The 19,835-nt window shown below is 42.9% G+C and overlaps 1 protein-coding gene across 1 annotated transcript in view; it reads left to right on the top strand.

Moving 5' to 3' along the window:
- The window catches only part of FCHSD2 (FCH and double SH3 domains 2), a 136,149-nt gene extending 116,545 nt beyond the window's left edge, over positions 1 to 19,604 (top strand). Inside the window, exons 12-19 of the mRNA XM_085300568.1 lie at positions 7,432 to 7,593; positions 12,118 to 12,252; positions 13,023 to 13,106; positions 13,236 to 13,413; positions 13,663 to 13,883; positions 15,004 to 15,133; positions 15,289 to 15,371; positions 17,348 to 19,604. Of these exons, the coding sequence (XP_085156694.1) occupies positions 7,432 to 7,593; positions 12,118 to 12,252; positions 13,023 to 13,106; positions 13,236 to 13,413; positions 13,663 to 13,883; positions 15,004 to 15,133; positions 15,289 to 15,371; positions 17,348 to 17,431 (1,077 nt within the window). The 3' untranslated portion in view covers positions 17,432 to 19,604. The remainder of the gene's footprint in view (positions 1 to 7,431; positions 7,594 to 12,117; positions 12,253 to 13,022; positions 13,107 to 13,235; positions 13,414 to 13,662; positions 13,884 to 15,003; positions 15,134 to 15,288; positions 15,372 to 17,347) is intronic.
- Positions 19,605 to 19,835: the final 231 nt, after the last annotated feature.

Raw genomic sequence — 19,835 nt, 5'->3', positions numbered from 1 at the left:
CTCTGGAGAGCATCCAGTCCAACYTCCCTGCTCAAGCAGGGTCACCTAGAGCATCCAGGCGGGTTTTGAATATCTCCACAGAAGGAGACTCCACAACCTCTCTGGGCAACCTGKYCCAGTGGTATGATGAACGTGGTTGAGAAAGGAGAGAGAATTTTCAGCACCTCTGTGTTATTCACAAGAGGACTGGGAAAGAGGACAAAGAAAAATTACATGGGCTTTCTTTTCCTTTTGTGAATAATTTCAGTCCAGCACAACTCCTCCATCCTCACCCTGATTCTTTGCTTTTGGACAGCTCTTTTCCTATCTTCCCTGTTCCTTTGTAGGCCAAGGGAATTCAAAAGCTTTTCTGTTTAATGGCATTTGCTGGAAGAGTCTCTGTACACTGTTGGRCGCAGCTTGCACTCTGAGCAAGGCTATGGGGAGAGGCACACATGCACAGTCCCTGTAGCTGATACTGTTAAGGATCCTCACCACACTTGTGCCAAGAGAAGAGTGATCCTGCCAACAGCGATACGAAGGATTTTTTACACCAATGCAGTGGAGGAAAAAAAAAAAAGATGGAAGATGTTAAGATATTTTGAGTTGAGACTCATGTCTCAAGTACTGAGTCCAGTTCTGGGCTCCCCAGGACAAGAGAGACATGGAGCTACTGGAGAGAGTCCAGCGCAGGGCTACAAAGATGATCCGAGGGCTGGAGCACCTGCCCTGTGAGGAACGTCTGCGAGAGCTGGGCCTGTTCAGCCTGGGGAAGAGAAGCCTGAGGGGGGATCTTCTCAATGTGTACAAGTACCTGAAGGGAGGGTGTCAAGGGGACGGGGACAAACTCTTTTCAGTTGTCGCATGCGACAGGGCAAGAGGCAATGGGCAGAAATTGAAGCACAGGAAGTTCCGCCTGACTGTGAGGGGGAATTTCTTCCCTGTGAGAGTGACGGAGCACTGGACCAGGTTGCCCAGAGAGGTTGTGGAGTCTYCTTCTCTGGAGATCTTCAAGGCCCGCCTGGATGCAACCCTGTCTACCATGCTGTAGGTGACCCTGCTTGAGCTGGAGGGTTGGCCTAGATGATCTCCAGAGGTCCCTTCCAACCTTACCGATTCTATTATTCTATGGAGGGTTGATATAGTTAGGAGAGTCATTAATATTTTTTAAGGGAAAATTTTTCTCTCTGAACTACATAAAAAGATTCAGGATGGATTGTATTTTCTAATCGCTTTAAGTTAAGATGGGAGGTCTGGCAATGAAGTGTGGTAGGCATTCTGTGGCTCCTCAGTTTTTGATGATTTGAGTATTTTAAGCCCAAAATCTGTTATAATTAWTTTGTGTGGGATTCATGTGAATCAAGCCTGTTTTCAGGTCTAACAGTTCATCCGTTGTTACCTTTCTATCTTACAGCCTGCAAACAAAAGTGATTTATGTAATTCACAAAGTAAAACAAAATGAAAAGTCCCCCCAAAATGAGAACAATTTGCTTGTTTTACATTTGCAGCTCTTCAGTTGTTATTGAAGTCATGCTATTATAAGCTTGCTTCACACGTTGCGCCGTTAAATCCTGTGTGAGTAGCCTGCAGTCTTTTGCCCTTTACCATTAAGATGAGTTCGTTATCACCTTGTTCAAGTTAAAGCTTTGCATCTGCAAAACTTTGTGGATACTGTTACGACTGTAACTAGAAGAATAAAATACTTTGTGCCGTGTCTGAAAGTTTCTAATGTTAACGTGTAGATGATATTATAAAAAAAAAAGAAGCTGAAATGTCTCATGTGGACCTGATTGCATAGACATGGAGAAAGCTCCATGGCCATTCTCCCACCTTCCTTTGTTTCTTTTTTTTGTTTGTTTGTTTTTCTCTTGAAAGGTGTTTGTGTTCCTTTTTCTTACCCGACTGGGGAATTTTCTATTCTTGATGAATTGCTCCAGTGTCAGGACATTTAAATATCAGAAGACAGAGTCATCCCTGCATGCAGTCTAGTATGACGTGAGCTGAGTCATAACCTCTTAGCAGACTTAGGCCTGGTCGGGGTACAGGACACAAACTCCGGTGCTGCTCTTGGAGGCGTTTTCCACAGTGGACATCTGCGAAGCGGCCACCTGGAGCTTTTCTTTTTACCAGGCAGTGAGCCATCAGAGACATATCCCAGAATGAAGTTGTGGTTGATAGCACAGTCTACAGTTACTGTTCAGAGGAGAAACAGATGTACAGCATGGGCCTAAGATGGAGTTTGCAGTTGCCCACAGCAAATCTATATKTGGATTATCACCTGAAAAGTAGAAGATACACATTGGTAACTTGGTTTCTCCAGGATGTGTTGTCCAGATACCTATTAATCGCTTTCCCCTCTTCCTCCGAGACCCTAAATCCAATGAGATCTAGCATTTTAGAGGAACTGYGGAAATCTGTTGTATATATGGCGTATGCTGATGTTGTATGTATGGCAATATACTGATTAAGCACCAAGGGTGTGGGTGCAGGCACCTTTTGAGGGAACAGCGAAGACATGTAGCAAAAATGCACCTGTGATGACATTTTGCAGAAACCTGGTTACCAGTGAGTGTCTCCCACAAGATGATATAGAGCCTGAACAGAAAAACTCAAGAGTGGCACGTTTACAACTCAATGATTAATCTTTATTCCCCCGTCGGTGATAGAAGGTGTTTTTCCCGGTTTTCTTTCTCACGAGCAGATTAAAGTTTGGGGAAAATACTGCTTACGCCAGCTCGCTCCTGTGCAGTCAATATATGAAGAAGATAAATGACGACTGTAGTTGATAACCGTTTTCTGTGTTGTTCTTAAATATGAGAAGTTTTGTGCCGGTCAGAAAGCTTTTAACCACAGTTGTATAAGGCATCGTGAAGTATTCTGCCTACGTTGTGATACGGGCAACCACTGAAAGCAGAGGGTGCTTATTTAAATTGGAGGTGGCAGAATACAGGCACCATCTGAAAATGAGATCGGCACCTTTGAAATTGTGAAATTTGGCTGTGAAGCAGTAATCTGAGAAAATAAATTATTGCTGTTGCCCCTTTTCACTTATTCAGCCAGCTTGGGTAGCTAAACTACAACTTTGGTATTTTAAATGAATGTTTTTGTGGCAATGTTAAGGAAGCTTGCTGGGTGTTYTATAGCTTTTAGTTCAGGCAGTTTGATAGACCTGATTTTCCTTGAAATAGCTTTCCATTTCTCTACAGCCTGTGTCCCTTCATATTATTCAATGAGTAGTGGGCGAAAAGATACTTGTAGTCGCCAAAGGATTTTATCTTTAAACTATTGGAGAGGAAAAAAAAGTATGACATCCCCTGCTCCGYGGTGCAGAAGTGAGGGGAATCCTTTCCTTCAGCCTGTCTCCTGGCCTCCAGAAAGAGGTCACCTGGGTTGTTCCTCCTCTCAAYTTACTCTGTCTCTCCCAACTACTGACCCTGATGCTTTGATTGCCTCGTGTGAGTATCGCCAAGGACTAGCGACRGTCTTAGGGCTGAAATAATTTTTTAATGGTGACGGGAGATTTCCCATTYGTGCTAAGGTCTGCGTTGTAGGCAGGTCTTGGGGCCTCCACAGTAATTAATCTTATTGCCGGTTAATTGTAGGGGGATGCATTTCATCTCAATTAGGACATCTACAACCATCAAGAGAGTGTTTGTACCAGATTAGATTTGATTAAGGCTCATTATGCTGCTGTTTACTTCATTTGATTAGTTCAGAAACCAAACATTGCTGAGGTCCGTTTCTAATTGTAAACTGGGGGCTCTTCTCTCCTTCTCCTTATATTWGATTGCGAATATTTATTACGACGCTGTGGGGCCGGGTCTGCTCGCTYGCTGAGCTCCCGTTGCATCTTTGGAGCTAAGCTATTAATCATATGCTGCTTGTGGCCCTCCTGCATCTCAAGGAGATGCATCTAGTTTTCAGCGAGCGGCGTGTTACTTGGGTGTTCTTGCAGCCGTACCTTTCTGCTTGGTGCTGTAAGGGGTGTTATTCTCTGCTCATAAGAAATGTGAGAAAATCTCATTCCATCTGCTTCACCTCCCCCCCCAAAAATAAATAAATAACGGAATGGAATAAGGCTACCGACAAAAAAGTTTAGTTTGTAAAATGTCACGTCTGTGGCTTTGCTCAGGCAACATATGCTTGGGAGCATCGTGSTAAGCAAACAGATTGTCTTCTCCGTACGAAACCTGGATGAGTCCTTCCGGCTAGTCACACTGAGCCTGGAAATAAATAAATAAATATATAACTCCACGGTGCCTTTTGACATCCACAGATCTTGAATTTTGAATGTGTTTCGTGGCAAGCAGTTTACTGGGGACAACTGAACGGAGAAGAGTTTTATTGTCGAAAAGGGGTATCATCAGAGCCTCGAAGTCGTGTGACGGTGTTAYCAGCTATATGCAAACGTGTCATCGTTCTGGCTGGAATGGGGCAAAAATTGAATTACTGTGTTTGAGAATTTTTGCCCAGAAGTAATACGTTTTAGGAATTATTTTTCAGGGACTTTGCTCTAAGTCAGCAATTTGCACGCTCTGCAGTATTCTCAGGTCCTGCTTAAGTATTTCACAGTATAGGTTTCGACAGTCTGGTCCAAACAGTGAGAAAGGAAGTCCTTAGGAGACTGGGTTGTGTAGATTGCTGATAATAATAAAGAATATTTGTTCATTATTTCATTTGTTCAACAGAGGAAGGTATTTTGCAGGATGAAGGGGCAGGAAAAAACATGGAAATGTTTTGGAGCTAATGATGAAAGATAGTCCTACAAAAGCCTGGAGGAAATACTCAGTTGAAGAACTCTGCTTAGTATATGTGTTAGAGAGCCCTGTGTACTCTAAAACTAGGCGTTGTATATGGAGACAGATGGATAAGTCATTCTGAAAACACCCTGCAAATAATAATCATAAATTTAAAYTTGGTGGATATGAAGAATAATTGCAGTAGGAATTATTTTTCGTGATATCTATCATACCTGTTTTTCATAAAGGGATTGAGAATTAAGCTGGGCTGCAAGAATATCAATGTTTGTTTTGCAGATTTTTCTTACAAATTTTTTTAATGCGTTTTTTTCCACCTTCTTTTGAAAAGTGGATTTCACTATAAATCCAGTTTAGTTTCTTAGACCTATGGTTTGAATGCAGCACTGTTTTCTAAGAATCGTTCGGCTTGGAAGGAACCTTGGGACATCTCTAGTCCAACTTCGGCTCAAAACAGAGCTAACTTCAAAACCTCTCCAAATTTTCTGGTGGCTGTGAAAGGTTTACAACATTTTTYGGTGTGTTCAAAACCAGTATTGCTTCAGAGGAGTGCACCCGTCGGAGAAAGAGGTTAATGAATGTATGCACAGGCACATCTTACGTACGCTTCATCTCCCACTTGGGGGCTTTGGGTAAGCGCCTTTCGGTCCAGTTACTCTTAGCCTGAGAAAGGCTTAAATCCTCCGCGACCCCGCTTGCAGCCGCTCGCGCATCTCCCCCTTTCCCAGCAACTGCTGGCCGCGTTCAGGGATCTTTAGTGTTTTCATAGTTGCGATCTTAGGCCTGAGCGTGGGAAAAATAATCCCTCTGGTCGGGCTCTTCTCGATGAATAACTTGGCCGTTTTTTTCTTCACCTTGGTGTTCCCCCTGCCCAGCCCTTCCTCCTACTTAAAAAAAAAAGAAAAAAAGAAAAAAAGAAAAAACTTGACGTTTTAGTCTTACCCGCTTCTTGAATCTCTGGCGCAACATGATCTTGAGTTACTGCATTGCAGGTTCGTGCTATAAACCTGGAGGTACTGCTAGACTCCCTGTTTCAAGGCTGAATGCCTTGGGAATTTTTTTTTTCCCGCGGCAGGTGTTTTTGGCATGGYTTTCCACCCCAGATGTGTTTTATGGCAACAGGGCAGTGGAAGTTTAGTTGTGTGGATTATTTGCTCACGCATCCTTGCTTTAACATCATTGGATTGCCAATTAAAACTGATTTGCAGGGGGCGGTGAGCAGGGATTTGCTTTGGCTTTGGGCATATTTGCAGCATTCCCATAGCTGTTTTTACTGTACTCARACTCACTTCCACCTCTTGCTATGCAAATAGCTGTTTATAGTGGCTGTTGGCTGAGCTGAAAAAGAATTACAGTGGCCCCAAAATTGTGTAATATTGTTTATTATTTAAAAGCATGGTTTCATTTTTTTGTTTATATTTAAATCCTTTTATTTAAAAAAACCTCCTAAAATTTAAGGAAAAATGTTTCTAAAATGAAAAAACAGAAATAACATCTTCTCAGAGGGTTGAGCCAAAACCTTTCTCGCAGTGCTTTCTTTTCAGCCAGAACAGTTTGCCGAGTGAGACTCTCCCCCGTGCTCGGGATGCTCCGAGCTCGGCCGGCCCCGCTTCGCTCGCTGAGCTCGGGGCGCGTCGTTCGCGTGAAGCAGAGCCTCGTCGCTTCACCCATCGCTGCCTACGGGACGGATGCTGCCTTTCCGAGAACCGTAGAGGGGGGAGACGCTTATTCCGTTCGCTGACACGATCCCCAAAGCTGGAAATCTCTCTAGGATTTTTGCTTTGGGACTTTCTCCTGTTCAAGGAGCGTGTTGCTTGCGTAAATATTTACAAAGTCCAAGCTGCAGCCGGGGCCGCGCTGACCTTAAAGGCGTTCGGGAGTTGCTCCATGGGCGCACGAGCGGTGTTTACAGCACGTGTAAATCATTCACCCCGTGAGCGCTTGAATGGAGAAGCGGAAACTTCTGGCTGAGCGGCTTTGGCCTTTCTCATGGGAAATGTTTTGCAGGCTCCTCCTGTCCTTCCCGGTACCCAGCTGCGCGTGAGAGCGTGCGCGACGGCGCGTCCGCGCAGCGAGATTAATTACACTTGATAAGTTCTCATCTTTAGGAGTTTCATCTGCCCTTCGAAGATCACATCCGTTCGAAACAGAAGTTTAAATAACCTCCCTCAAAAGGTAGTTTCATTTTTTGGAGCAGGTTTAAAGCCCCCCGACGCTCGCTTTGCCAGTGAAAACGTACCTGCGCTCGGGCGCGCAGCTGAACCAAACTTGCACCTAAAGCTTCGCATTTGTTTTCTGACTTATCTTCTTAATACACAAGTAACAGCGATAAAGCGCAAAGTCCCGTCGAAACCAAGAAAAACACCAGGATCGTTTGAGAGCAATTTTGGAAATGGCAGAACGCGCCGTCTCCGTAACGCGACAGCTTCCTGTGCCCTCCGGCGCCCCGGCCGCGGGCGAGCAGCCGGGCTGCGCGCGCCGCGCCGCTGCGTCCCGCCACCTTGGCCCGAGCTGCGCGTYGCGCGTCCGTCCCCAGCTCAGATTGCCCGGGCGGCGGCCCCGATTCGGGAGACGTCGTGAAACCCTGGCTTTTCGGTTTCGTTGCGTGTAAGGTGTGTTTTCATTGCGGCAAGGAACGAAACGTAATCTTGGCAAGAATTCTGATTGTTTTTGTGCGTGTGTTTTGTTTCCTCAGATAATCAAGCTGAAGGCAGAAGCGCGGCTCGATCTGCTGAAGCAGATTGGAGTGTCGGTGGATACGTGGCTGAAAAGCGCCATGAACCAGGTGATGGAAGAGCTGGAGAGCGAGCGCTGGGCAAGCCTGCCGTCGGTGACCAACAACGGCTCTTCGCACCTGGTACCGTTGCCGATGCGTTAAACCGCTCTCTGTTTCCCCCGACTCTCCCCTAGTAGCAACTCGTATAGACTAAAACACGGAATAGCAGGTTTATTTTGCCRCCTCCCCGCAAAGAAAAATGTCTGCTGTGCAACTCCCAAAATTTCCTGCAGCGTGTGCAGAAGATAACTGAAACCCAACTCGGGGCACTCTGAAGTTGGTAACGGTTTTTATACTCTGTTGTACACGAGGTCACTCACATTTGTAACGTATGTAGCTGATTTGCAAAATAGGCCAGAGGCATCTCGCATATGCAGCTTGGAATTCATTCTCAGAAACGTTTAGCTTTGAAGAAAGCACATTTTTATGTGAATCATAGAGGGATTGCAGGAAAAAAAAATAAACTTGCTTCCCCCCCCCCCAACTCCGGAAGAATGAGATCTTTCAAAATAAACACTAATAGCTGAATCAAACAGCTGCCTGGACCAAGAAATCCTATTCGAAAAAACAGGAAGTACTAAAAAAGCTTGGGTTTTTTTGTTTTGTTTTGTTTTTTCCCTACATGGCGTGCAATGCTGAGCTGTCACCTTTGGCAGTAAAACTAACCAAACGGTTGCTCTTTCCTAGTAACCAAAAAAAATAAAATTCCTAAAAGCTTAGTCAACTTGCCTCAAACAAATTTTAGATTTTTGTGTGCCTGTTTAGCACGTGGCACAACGCTTAACAAAATTCAGAGGCTTTTATGGAGCCTCAGTTTGCGTGCGGATACTTTTTTTTGTTGTGGTCTTCATACTCTGCTAAAATTACTTAATTCACACCTTTTTTAAATGTTTTTAACAAACACTTCTGAGACGGAAGCTGTACATTTTATGTGTAATGAAGCTTCCAGGGAGTGTGAGCTGGTTTCCCATTGCGTTGCAAATGCTTTGAGAAGGTCCTTCTTCAGCTGGCCGTCTACAAGAAGCAAAATGTCCATTTCAGCAAGGATGCAGTATTTACACCCCCAAAATCCTGCTCACTCTCATGTATTTTCACATTTTCTTACCCATTACTGGGCAAACACTAAAGAGAGAAGTGTTTTGCTGGCAAACCCTTACAGGGGAAGTCTGCTTTGAACRTACAGGGTTTTTTTCCATCTATGTCAACTTAACTTTACTTCAAAAAAGTGAGCGAGCAGTGAATGGGGACTCAACAAACGCTTCCTGAAACCACTCTTTGCTTTCTTCTGGTCAGGATGTGGGGATGTTTCTTCTAGGATGTTAGATCCAGAGCTTGAACACATTGATGGTGATTTACAGTAAGTTTGTTGTAATCGCTGCTCTTTGTAGTCCATCTCTGGAGGCTTCATTCCCTGGTTAATAGGATAATTAGAGATTAAAGTTGCAGTAGGCAGATCCAAGTTTCATACTTATCCAAGCCCGGAGGGAATCTTGTGCTCCGGTTCATTTAGATCCTTCCTAGCCGTGAAAGATGAAGATATGCCACATAGCTGTGTAGAAATGTGTTTTTTCCTCCTCCTTTGCTCCTCCTTTTCCACCTCCTTCAGCTTCCTGCTGGGTTCCTCCCACTGCCTTGCTCTCTGTCCCGCCAGACGTGCCAGCGCTTGGCCCGGAAGCCAAACACAGTGCTGGTCCCTGGCAAGCTGGYGGATGCTACAGCGTGGGAGGTTAAAACCTGATTTGTATTTTCCCCCCTTTTAAGCTTGCATATGTTCTTGTATTAAAAAAAAAAAAAAAAGATGCTGTTGACCTTGGCAGGCCACGTGAGGCCGGCCCGTAAATGGGATTTGTAGCACCGTTGCAAAAATCACATTGCTGGCAATTATTGGAAGACTTGCTGCAGCTTATAAGAGCCTGCGCTTTCGCCTCACCCCGAAGAGCRGCGCGCGTTTAGCGTTCAAATCTCGTCTGTCTGCCTTGGCCGCGTCACGCGTCGCTTTGCTCCGAGCATCAATATTTGTCGTGACGTAACTTGTCCAGCAAAACTTGCGAGGTATTTTCTTTTACTGAGCTACAAATAAGAAAACGGCCCGGAGCGTTTGCTATCTCTGTCTCTATTTGACCTGCTACAACAACGTGTACCGAGCTGGAGGAATCAGTGTCCCACCGCATGCCCAGCTGGCTGCTTTCTGATACAACGCAGAATCTTGGGAAGAAATACAACTTTTTTTTTGCTTCCACTCTAGATGCCAAAAAGTTAACTGTTATTTTGCATTTATGCCGTGCGTCTGTTACACATTAACATAATCGAGAAGCCTTCGTGTTGCCTGGAGGACAGCAAATACACTGCAACTCTTCCGTAATTTCTTCAAGAGGAAGGAGAAATAACGTAACGTTCGTATAGTGCAGGCGTAGCGCTTGCAAAGTTACAGATAACGTTCGCACTTGGTACGTTAACGGTGAACGTGCAGCTGGATGCTTTTCGTGGGGAAGGATATGGTTTCTTTCAGCTGTTAGGTTACTGGTTCGTATTCGAGCCTGACCGTCACCTGATCGCAGCAAACAAATTGAGCTTTCGGGCCCTGTGGATCGCCAGACGCCGCTGCTGGGTGGATCCTCTCGGTGCTTCAGCAGACTCTTCTGCCAGTGACTTGCCGTGAAGATTTTACCTTTTTTAGCTCCTACACCCAAATCAGATTTGAGCTGGTTTGGTATAAATGTGTCTTCTGTTGTCCGTAAGGTCTCGGCGTGTTCTCAGAGTAGATGGAGCAAAGGGCTTCTGGGCACTGAGGCTGCTTCTGGTGTTGAATCTCTCGTGCATATACACAAGATAAATGAGACGTGTAAATGCCATATTTACATCTTCTTCATATGCTTAATCGAGCTATCCTGTCGCTTTTTAACGTGCATTTATTCTTCTGTTGGTTCTCTTTTTTATTACACCTTTGACAGAACCGTGGCCCAGGCCCGTGTTCTTTGCTTAGACTGTCTTTTGGCACCAGACCATGCGCAGAAAGCGCTTTATGAGACAAACTGCTGCGTTTTTTGCATCATTAACACTGTTTTCCCTTTGCGTGTGTGCCGACTTTGCAAATGATTCMATTGAAAGAATATTTTTGAGCAGCCCACACACTGAAAAATTAAAAAGTATTTTTTCCTCCTCTTGTTGGAAAACCAGATGTTTTACAAACCAGGATTTCTAGATATGTGTGATCCATTAATTTCCACGGCGTTGCGTACGGCTGTCAGCTGAGCGTTCGGCTTTGGCTCCGGGCAAGCAGGCGATGCACAGTGAAAGCTAGTTAAAAAACTGGGCGAACCCCCCCCCCCCACACACACACACAAATTTTCCTTAATTATAGGTAATCATTAATATAGCAAAGCATTAGCTAGGTAGGATGGCAGTTTTTTTTTTTACAGCAGCATCCGTGTATGGATGGATGGATGTAAACCGTACTTGAACGAAAAAACGAGCGGGAGAAACTCGTACRAGTTCCAGAGACCCCGCGGAGGAATTACAACGTGGAAACGAACGGGTAGCGGGAGCTGGCCAGGCGCCGCGCCGTCCTGCCCCGGGCAGAGGGGAGCGAGCCGCTCCGGAGCCGCGGCGGCATCGAGCCSCCCGCAGCGTCTCGCCGGTCCTCCTGCCTCGATTTATGGGCCGCGCCGTTTTCACGAAGGGAACGGAACGACCACGCAGGGCGAAGACGGCAGCTGCGTAGCAGCGCTGCCGTTGATTGGAAGGACTTGCCTCTTTTCACATGAGATAAAATGTTTATTCAAAATTTAATCCAGGCACAGGGCCAAAGTACAGCACACGTCAACGTTACCCAAACTACRTTTATAGAAACTTGTATTTTTCCAGCAGATTGACTTCAGTTTTTATTTAGACATTTATAGCTAGTTTTTAATCACAATTCTGTGCCTGAAGAATTTTTTTTTTTAATAAACTGCAGCAAATGTATTGTRCAGAGTACGCCAGATGGAAGACTGATTTTTTTTATTATTATTACTTTTTTCCCCAAGTATTTCCCTGCAGCTTTGTTTTGTAACTTGTGGTCATAGGTGCATTGGTCTTTTAATAGCATAAATCCTCAGTGTGTCTCTCTTTTTTTCCCCTTCTTTTCTTTTTTCCATCAAACTATATGTTGTTGCTATTAAATAACATCTTTGAAGTACATTAGCCGCTGTTTCAGATCTTGTATTAAAAATATATATAACTATCCAACAGTTGAGCCGCAGCCTCCAATATTTTTTTTACAATAATGTATTTAAAATACAGGTGCCTGTTCTTGAATCAAGAAATACAGCTGAACTATTAAGATGTAGATTGATTACAGCTCTGATTCTTTTCCTGCCATGTTTGCTTTGTTTGACTGCTTTTCTGATGTAACTTGAGACTCGTATGGTAAATGTTATTTATTGATGGTCTCCTGCTTATTTTTTCAGGAAAAAACTTGCATTGTATCATTGTTCATTTACCAATATTTCAATAACTGTAAATAGTTAAAATTGCTGAAGACTACTAGTCAATTCATTTTTGTCTACTGTTGTCTCTTCACTGATTTTTACTTCGTAATATGACAAATTTAATTTGTTTTAACAGATTAATGCCGATGCAGAAAAGGAGGAAGGTGAAGAGTTTGAAGACAGCATGGATGTCTTTGATGACAGCAGTTCTAGTCCTTCTGGTACTCTAAGAAATTATCCTCTGACCTGCAAAGTTGTTTATTCCTATAAGGTTTGTATTTTTTGTCAAAATTTCTGTCGGATTATAAGATTAATTTTGTAACAAGCAAATAATAGATGCAACTATGCCTGTGGAATTTTGTCCAAGTTAGAACCTTAACATTTGGCTCCACAACTGTGCAAATTAAACGTGTCTAACATCTAGTTAGGCAAAACTGCAAAGGTATGAAATTCTTGAAGTCCCTACCGGAACGGAGGCACGTGGAGACGGCCCTGTCTGACTTCAAGGAGACCGTCTGCCGTCAGGAGACGTTTTAATTTTTGTCACTGAGTCAGGGTGTCTGTATTAGAAACGCCCGGTCGGCGCAGGCATGCTTGTGCGCTGCCTGACAAAGCCGCTCTTTGTATCGCTGTAGCGAAACCACCGTTCGCGGGTTAAAGCCTCGCTGACAAACTGCATTCACGCTGCTGGCTAGCACCAGTAGGTCTGTAAATCACACCGCTTCAGTAGCCAGAGCTACTCACGGATACGGTCTTAGAGCAWGGAGTAATTAGGGCTGCAAAAGGAAATAGGCTTGGACGTGCTGGTTGGTATTCAGGGTGCTTCCTTCTGTCCTCTTGACTGAAAAAGGCCTTTTGAGTATCGGCAGTTGTACAGAAGAACCTTTATTAAAGAGTTTTGAAGTATACTGCGTCAGAAATTTTGCAGGGTTTTAACATCATCAGTTTTAACGAACGTCGGGATGACAGAGTTCCTTACCCTGTCTGTCCCTTGCACCTGAAAGCGCTTCTCTTGTGTGGTCTTCCTCTTACACGCTTTAGGCTTCTCAGCCGGATGAACTGACCATAGAGGAGCACGAGGTATTGGAGGTTATTGAAGATGGAGATATGGAAGACTGGGTAAAGGTACTGTTTTCTGAACTCAGTTTCTTTCCACTGTCACGTTTTGAAACAGCACTTGGGAGAGGAAAAAGTATTTGGCTTGTTCTAAGAGAAGTATGCGAAGGCAGAGTGCATTTTGTGTCTCATTTACAGGCGCGCAATAAGGCAGGTCAGGTGGGTTACGTTCCAGAGAAGTACCTGCAGTTCCCAACGTCCAGCAGCCTGCTGAGCATGCTGCAGTCCCTGGCGGCGCTGGATAGTCGGTCGCACACCTCGAACAATTCAGCTGAGGCTGACCTCGTCTCGGGCAACCTGAACGGAGACTCCAGCGGTAAATACCGTCAAATAGTCTGTTCGGTTTGTTTGTGAAAGAACTCCGTGGCTCGACTTGGGTGGCGGAGCGTGAGAATTTCTCRTATTTGGCATGTGACTTCACGAATCTGTGTAATTTACCTGGATATCTCATGGATTTGAGATTAATATTAAGATAAAAACTAAAATAATTTGAGCAATTATGTACAGTACTTTTTTTTTTGAAACTAATGCCGTTTATGCTTTTTTTCTTTCTCCCATTCTTCAGTCTGTTTTGTAAAAGCACTTTATGATTATGAGGGCCAGACAGATGACGAGCTGTCCTTCCCTGAAGGAGCAATCATCCGCATCTTGAACAAGGAGAATCAAGATGACGATGGCTTTTGGGAAGGGGAATTCAATGGCCGTGTTGGGGTGTTCCCATCTGTACTAGTTGAAGAACTTACAGCCTCAGAAAATGGAGAGACTCCGTGGATTGGAGATATTCAGGTATGTGAAAAGTTAAAGTGCACGTTTTCATGGCTGGTACCAGTTTGTTAGAACATTTTCCTGTAAGAAACTGAGTTTCTGCTGGCTCACCCTTTTCTTTCAGTGATGAGCTTTGACAAACTCCAGCTTTTTCTTTGGCTATTAGTGTAGTAGATACTATGAAAATGTGACACAAGATAACAAAAGAAATTAGGAGATTTTGCAAGGCTGCAAAGATCTGCCTCTTCTTTGGAAAAAAAAAAGAAAATCAGAACGAGTTTAAGAAGAAAAATCCTGAGTGCATACCTTTTTGTTCTTACCTAGCCTAATAATTATCCAGCGATGTATTTTGGCAAATATAATGCAAATATAACAGATCTGTGAATAGAAGAAAATGATTGGGCAGAAGGAAATGAACCRAAGGACAAAAATTCACAGTCTAATTCCTGTAATTAATTTATGGCATATACTGAGAGATCAGAGCCTGGCAAAAAGAGAATTATAGGCTCTTTTAATCCTAATTTAATATTTTCATACTTAAATCTGTTCTGTATCTTCTTAATTTTTGAAGGGCAGAATATTGTAGGATATGCCATTACAATAACTCATTCTATTACAATAGCCTCRTTTCAGTACAGTTCTGTAAACCTTATATCACAATAGAAAACTGGACATGTTTTCATCTGTAATTGTGGTGCTAGCCAGTGGTGTTCCACGTTTCCTACAAAGTAATTTCTGCAGTATTTTTATTTGTCCATTTGGGAAGACGACCATGAAAACTGAGAAGTATCTTCAGCTACGTTCCCGGATGCGCAGCTGTGATAAAATTCAGGAGCTGAACATTGGATGTGTGTTTGTGGAGAGGCATGCTTGGCCAGATGAATGGTTTTGGATAACCTTCAAAAAGTCTGTCAAAATTATATCTGGGAAAGGATGAAAATTTCGCTCAGTGGCAACCTATGATTTAAAAATCACCGTCACTGTTGGATATCTTGGCTTTCTCCCTCAAACGTACCTGACAGCAATTTTATCTGGCAGATAGTTTTTCGCTAGAGGAAAGCTACTAGCATAGAAATGTGTCGGATGACTTATTTCGTCTTGGAGGACAGCTTTCCGCAGCGTCTCCCTCTTTTGAACGCAGGTGTCCCCAACTCCGAAGCCCAACAACGCCGTGCCGCCGCTGCCGCTGTACGACCAGCCGCCCGCCAGTCCGTACCATAGCCCTGATAAAAGAGGTTCCCAGTACTTTCCCAGATCGCCGTCAACTAACGGTGAGGAAATCTGTGGTAATGAGCATTTCAGCCAGATGCTTAATTTAAGATGTTTGTGTTTCAGACCGGGGGGGGGGGGAAGCCTTTCTCTGCAGCGTAAAGCTAACTCAGCAATACCAGATGGCCTGTTCATGGTGGATTGCTTAATCTTTCAGAAAACAGCTTCGGTTCAGAGTCTCCGGGATTCTCACAGCCTCCGCGACTCCCTCCTGAAACTTCTTATGGCAAACTGCGACCTGTAAGTTTGAAATACTGCTGTGTTTATTGATTCTGCAATGTTATCAAGCCAGGTCGTATCACCAGTTCRGGCAAATCAGGATAGGTACGCTGAAAGCTGTGGAATTCTGCTGACACAGCTCCTGATAATTTGGCTCTCTGTGTTCTGCAAATCCAATTACCAAGTATGAAAACACAGTTTCTCAGAAGAACAGCTCAAGGAAAGATGTGTTTGCTCCTCGTTGGTTATACCATAGATGCGTCAAAAAGCTATAGAACATGAGAGCTGTATGAGATAAGTAAACACTGGGACAAAACAAAGCTGCTCTTGTTTGAACAGTAAGTCGTTGTGTTTAAAGATGACCTTGAGTCTCCTCTGTCCCCTGTCGTTTTAGCTAACCTGCCTGTCTTTATCTACCTTTATAGCTTTAATATCTCTGTGTCTCTGTGTGAGGCATATGAATCATGAAATCTCACCAGGGAGGAAATTTTTACATCTCTAGTGATGATAAAAAAAAAAAAAGACTTCACTTTCTAATCTTGCAGTGCTTTCTTCAAGCTTTGGGAGATTGTTTCTGTTCCTGCAGGCCTGTAATACCCCCTAAAGGGAACTAAAAAAGAGGCGCTAAATAAATGCTAGAACAGYTTGGTCACCTGATCTTTTTTCCTGGAGATTGTGTTGTCAGCTGCACAATGTGTCGGYGGACAATTCTGCTTGCCAGCAGTTTGACATAACATTTGCAACATTTAGGGCTAAGTTTGTTTTAAAACCCCTTGATTTGAATGTTTCAGATTAAAATCTGTCAGTGATAAGATCCTTTGGTTTGTGATGTCTTTGCTGCCTAAAAAGAGATGTTTTGCCCCCCAAATATTTTTTTTGATCTATTAGAACTTTCCAAATCCATCTGCCAGCATTAATTGTAAAATGAAGTTCTGGAGATTTCARAGCCCTAAATCAAATCCTACTAAGATTTGAACAGCTGGATTTTCCTGCATTCTYGATGAATAATAAAGTTGCAGAAAACATGTATTTAGCATGACGGTTGTCTGACTAAACCAAGCCAGGATTTTGTCTTTATGCACCTGAATCCCTCTTGTTCACATCAGTAGAGCCCACAGGTTTCTCTGCTCTTACGTGCCAAGGCTGAATATTCGCTGAGTTGACSCTATTCATTGAAATATGCAACRCAGAGATAGTGCTGCATGATTAAGTACTGAAGTATTGATCAGAGAAGTTGCACGTTAACTTATTCCTGTTTTAAAAACACTGTGAAGTTTGCTATGATATTGCTGGAATACAGCTGGAAGCTCCAGTTCTGGCTGGGGTTGCACAGCTATTTCATGCCCGGCAGGTGATGTTTTTCGTAGCAAGTCGCTGTGGTGTCTTGCGAAAACTTCGTAAAAATTCTGCGTGAAATGCTGTTAAAGCTTGATTGCAATGCTCCAGCTTTACTGATGTGTCAGAGTACGAAAATAGCATCAGATTTCAGCTGTCTGTCACCGAGGTCAGTTATTGATTAAACRAGGAACCTGCTTGTATGCAACACGACGTTCCTTCTTGGGGATTCCAGCCCACCCGGGTTCCAGGCAAGGGTGGCATCAGCTTCYGGCACTTCATGGGGAGTCCAGAGTTCCTCTCGGTTTATCTGCCAGAGTTTTCRTTGATACAGGCAGAATAAAAAGCTTGTTTTGCTCAATATATTTGCATTCTCATGACTACTAGTCATCCTGGAGAAAAGTCATGTAAAAGTGGTGGCTCTTAATTTTTACTTGTTTTTTTAATCATTAAAAGCACTGATGGCTTAATTGTATTTCTTGGCTAGTGTCAGAGATAACTGGACCAGAGTTCAGCTGGTTGCTCACTATAGCTACGTTAATACAATATCTGTGTGTTTGCAGCTTCTCGGGGGGTGTGCTCAAAGTCTCAGCTTTAGTCTGTTCAGGCTTTGAAATTTTGACCGTTTTCTGATGAATCCGTGCTGGTTCTGGCTGTTCCAGGTGCGAGCAGCTCCGCCGCCCCCTACGCAGCATCATCGCCGGACGACAGAGAAGATAGAGGACGTGGAAATTACTCTGGTGTAACGATTGGACTAGTTCAGTAGTAGTGCTACAATCAAGGCCAAACGCGGTATTTGGTCGATCTCGTTTTTAGGCACCTTTGCATGATGAAGACTTTTCCTAGAGCAAGAGATAGGAAGGATTTTATGTGACAGTGACATGGTGGACTCCTTCCCACAGTCATGAATATTTTGTGCCTTTTTTTTTTTGTTTTGATTTGTATATATCATTCTTCCTCTAGCACAAACCAAGATGGGCCAAACAGCGAGCAGAGGATCGCCTTGGAGCAGGTTTCTCTCTTGGCTGAAGATGGTCAATTTTTATATGGAGGCTTAGGAAAGAGCCTCGTTCATGCAAGTTAGTCATAGCATACTTATATCACGTGCATTAGTACAGTATATTACTGTTGCCATAGGAATGTGTTAAAGATTGTCAATTCTTCAAGTAGCATTACTTGTCTGATTAGGTATTAATCAGATCTTACAGAATGAAAAAGGGAACCGAAAAATAAGTATAAGGAGAGGCTGGCTCCTCTTTTATCCCCTTGAAGAAGGAAGAAAAAGGAAAATAATCTTATAAGGAAAAGTGATGCAGATCATATGGCGTTAATTACATTAATGCACACCTCTTCGATAATTAACAAACAGAACTAAATGTTCTTTGTATTAATATTTATGCAGTACATTTAGTAATAGAGGATCTAATATGGAGGTGCTGAATTAGTAGCAACATCTTGTTCCATAGCATAAACCAACTGGTAGAAAAGTAAGTGAGATTTTGTCTAGATCTGGAAATTGAGCTTCATTTTTTTTTTCTTAGCAGATTTTGGCTTTTTGATTTTTTTTTTTTTTAAGTATTTGGGTCACTCTTATCCCAGTTATTGCCTGTACTTTATTATCCAACATTAGCAGTATATCTTTGTCACCAGAACATCTGGCTAGAGTTAGAAGTTACATTTAGAATATTTACATGCATTATATAGTTTTTGCATTGGATGGTCCTGTAGCATTTTCCCATGCAAAGCCCATTAACTAGCCAAATCTGGAGAACCAAGAAAATCTCTGGTTTATACCAAGCCTTCAGACCACCTCTGTGGCCAAGAGGAACATAACAGACTATGCTCTCAAATTACTCTTAGGCACAAAATAGAGAGTGAAAGAATTTCAAAGCTAATTTTAAATCAGAGATCTCTGAAAAGGAAACCGCTTTCTTTTGTTCACGTGAAAGAGAAAGGAAGAGGGTATTCCGAGTTGTAACCTGAAGAAGAATGGTCAGAGCAGACGGAAAAAGTGACGAGATTTTTCACTAAATTATTCTCAGAAGAGCAATATCCATCAGATCAAAGCTTCAGTTAGAAAGCATCACAAATTTGTTGTTTTTAAGCTGTTATATGGGTTATGTTGAATGCGCTCTTATGTGCTCACCTTTTTTTTCCTACGCCAGTACATTTTCTACCTTTAGTTTACTAACAAGGGCTATTTTTGAGGCTGCATTTACAAAAATCATCTAACAAGATTTTATCATAAACTTTGCACATACTTGTAAATCCCAACTCAAGCTGGGTCTCTGAAACATTCRCCTTTGCCAATCTCCTTTCCCAGTGGGATCTTTAACCAAGAGTGGGGCTGTTTGAAGAGAAAAAAATTCATTGATCAGTTATGAAATCAGTGACTGTCCAATGAAGAGTCTTTTCCATATTTTTTCATTCTTTTGCACCTCTTGTCCTGTTGATCTGTTTGAGGTCTTTTTATGTGTTTATCAAACTTGTTCTTAAGTTTAAAAAAAAGAGAAGTTTTTAAAAAGATGTAACTGTTTGCAAAAATTTTGAAAGCTTCACAATGCAGAAGAAAAGCAAGCGTTGCCATAACGTTCATGTTCAATTTCTTTGGCCAGTTTTTCTGTGTCCTTCATGCCTGGACTTTCAAAATTCAGAAAGTGTTATTTAAAGTCTCTTTAGTTGTATTTTAAAATATTTTCTGTAAGAGCTGCTAATTTTATTTAAAAAAAAGAAGAAAAGTTGTAAAAATATGCCTCCTTTTTAACTATGATTTCTTCATACAGGGCATGTATTCGACGTATCATCGTGTACAGCGTCAGTACACTGAAAGCATAGGTGCAAATGCTTTCTTTATATTGGCTGTAAAAAGTTTGTATTTATTATGTATAAAAAGTTGAATAATAAAAAAGTGGAACTAAATCCCACGAGGTTGCCTTGCTGTAGAGCGCTGCCGCGTTTGTGGGGAGACGTCAGCAGAAGATTTACTCTGGGCTCAGCTCCRTAACGGACAGAGAACTTTGCATTTGAGCATAAAGCTGTAAAGGAGGTTTTGGGGGCATCATTTTGATGCTTTATTCTCTTACAGAGGAATCTGAATCTCCTGCTCAAGAAAACACTTAGGCACATACTGAAAGTGATCTTATGTCAGCG

This window comes from Rhea americana, unplaced genomic scaffold (genome assembly GCF_003343005.1).
Source record: "Rhea americana isolate MKP2758 unplaced genomic scaffold, rheAme1 scaffold_165, whole genome shotgun sequence".
NCBI lineage: Eukaryota > Metazoa > Chordata > Aves > Rheiformes > Rheidae > Rhea > Rhea americana.
Note: the sequence above shows the minus strand (reverse complement) of the source record. Positions and strands in the feature narration are given on the sequence as shown.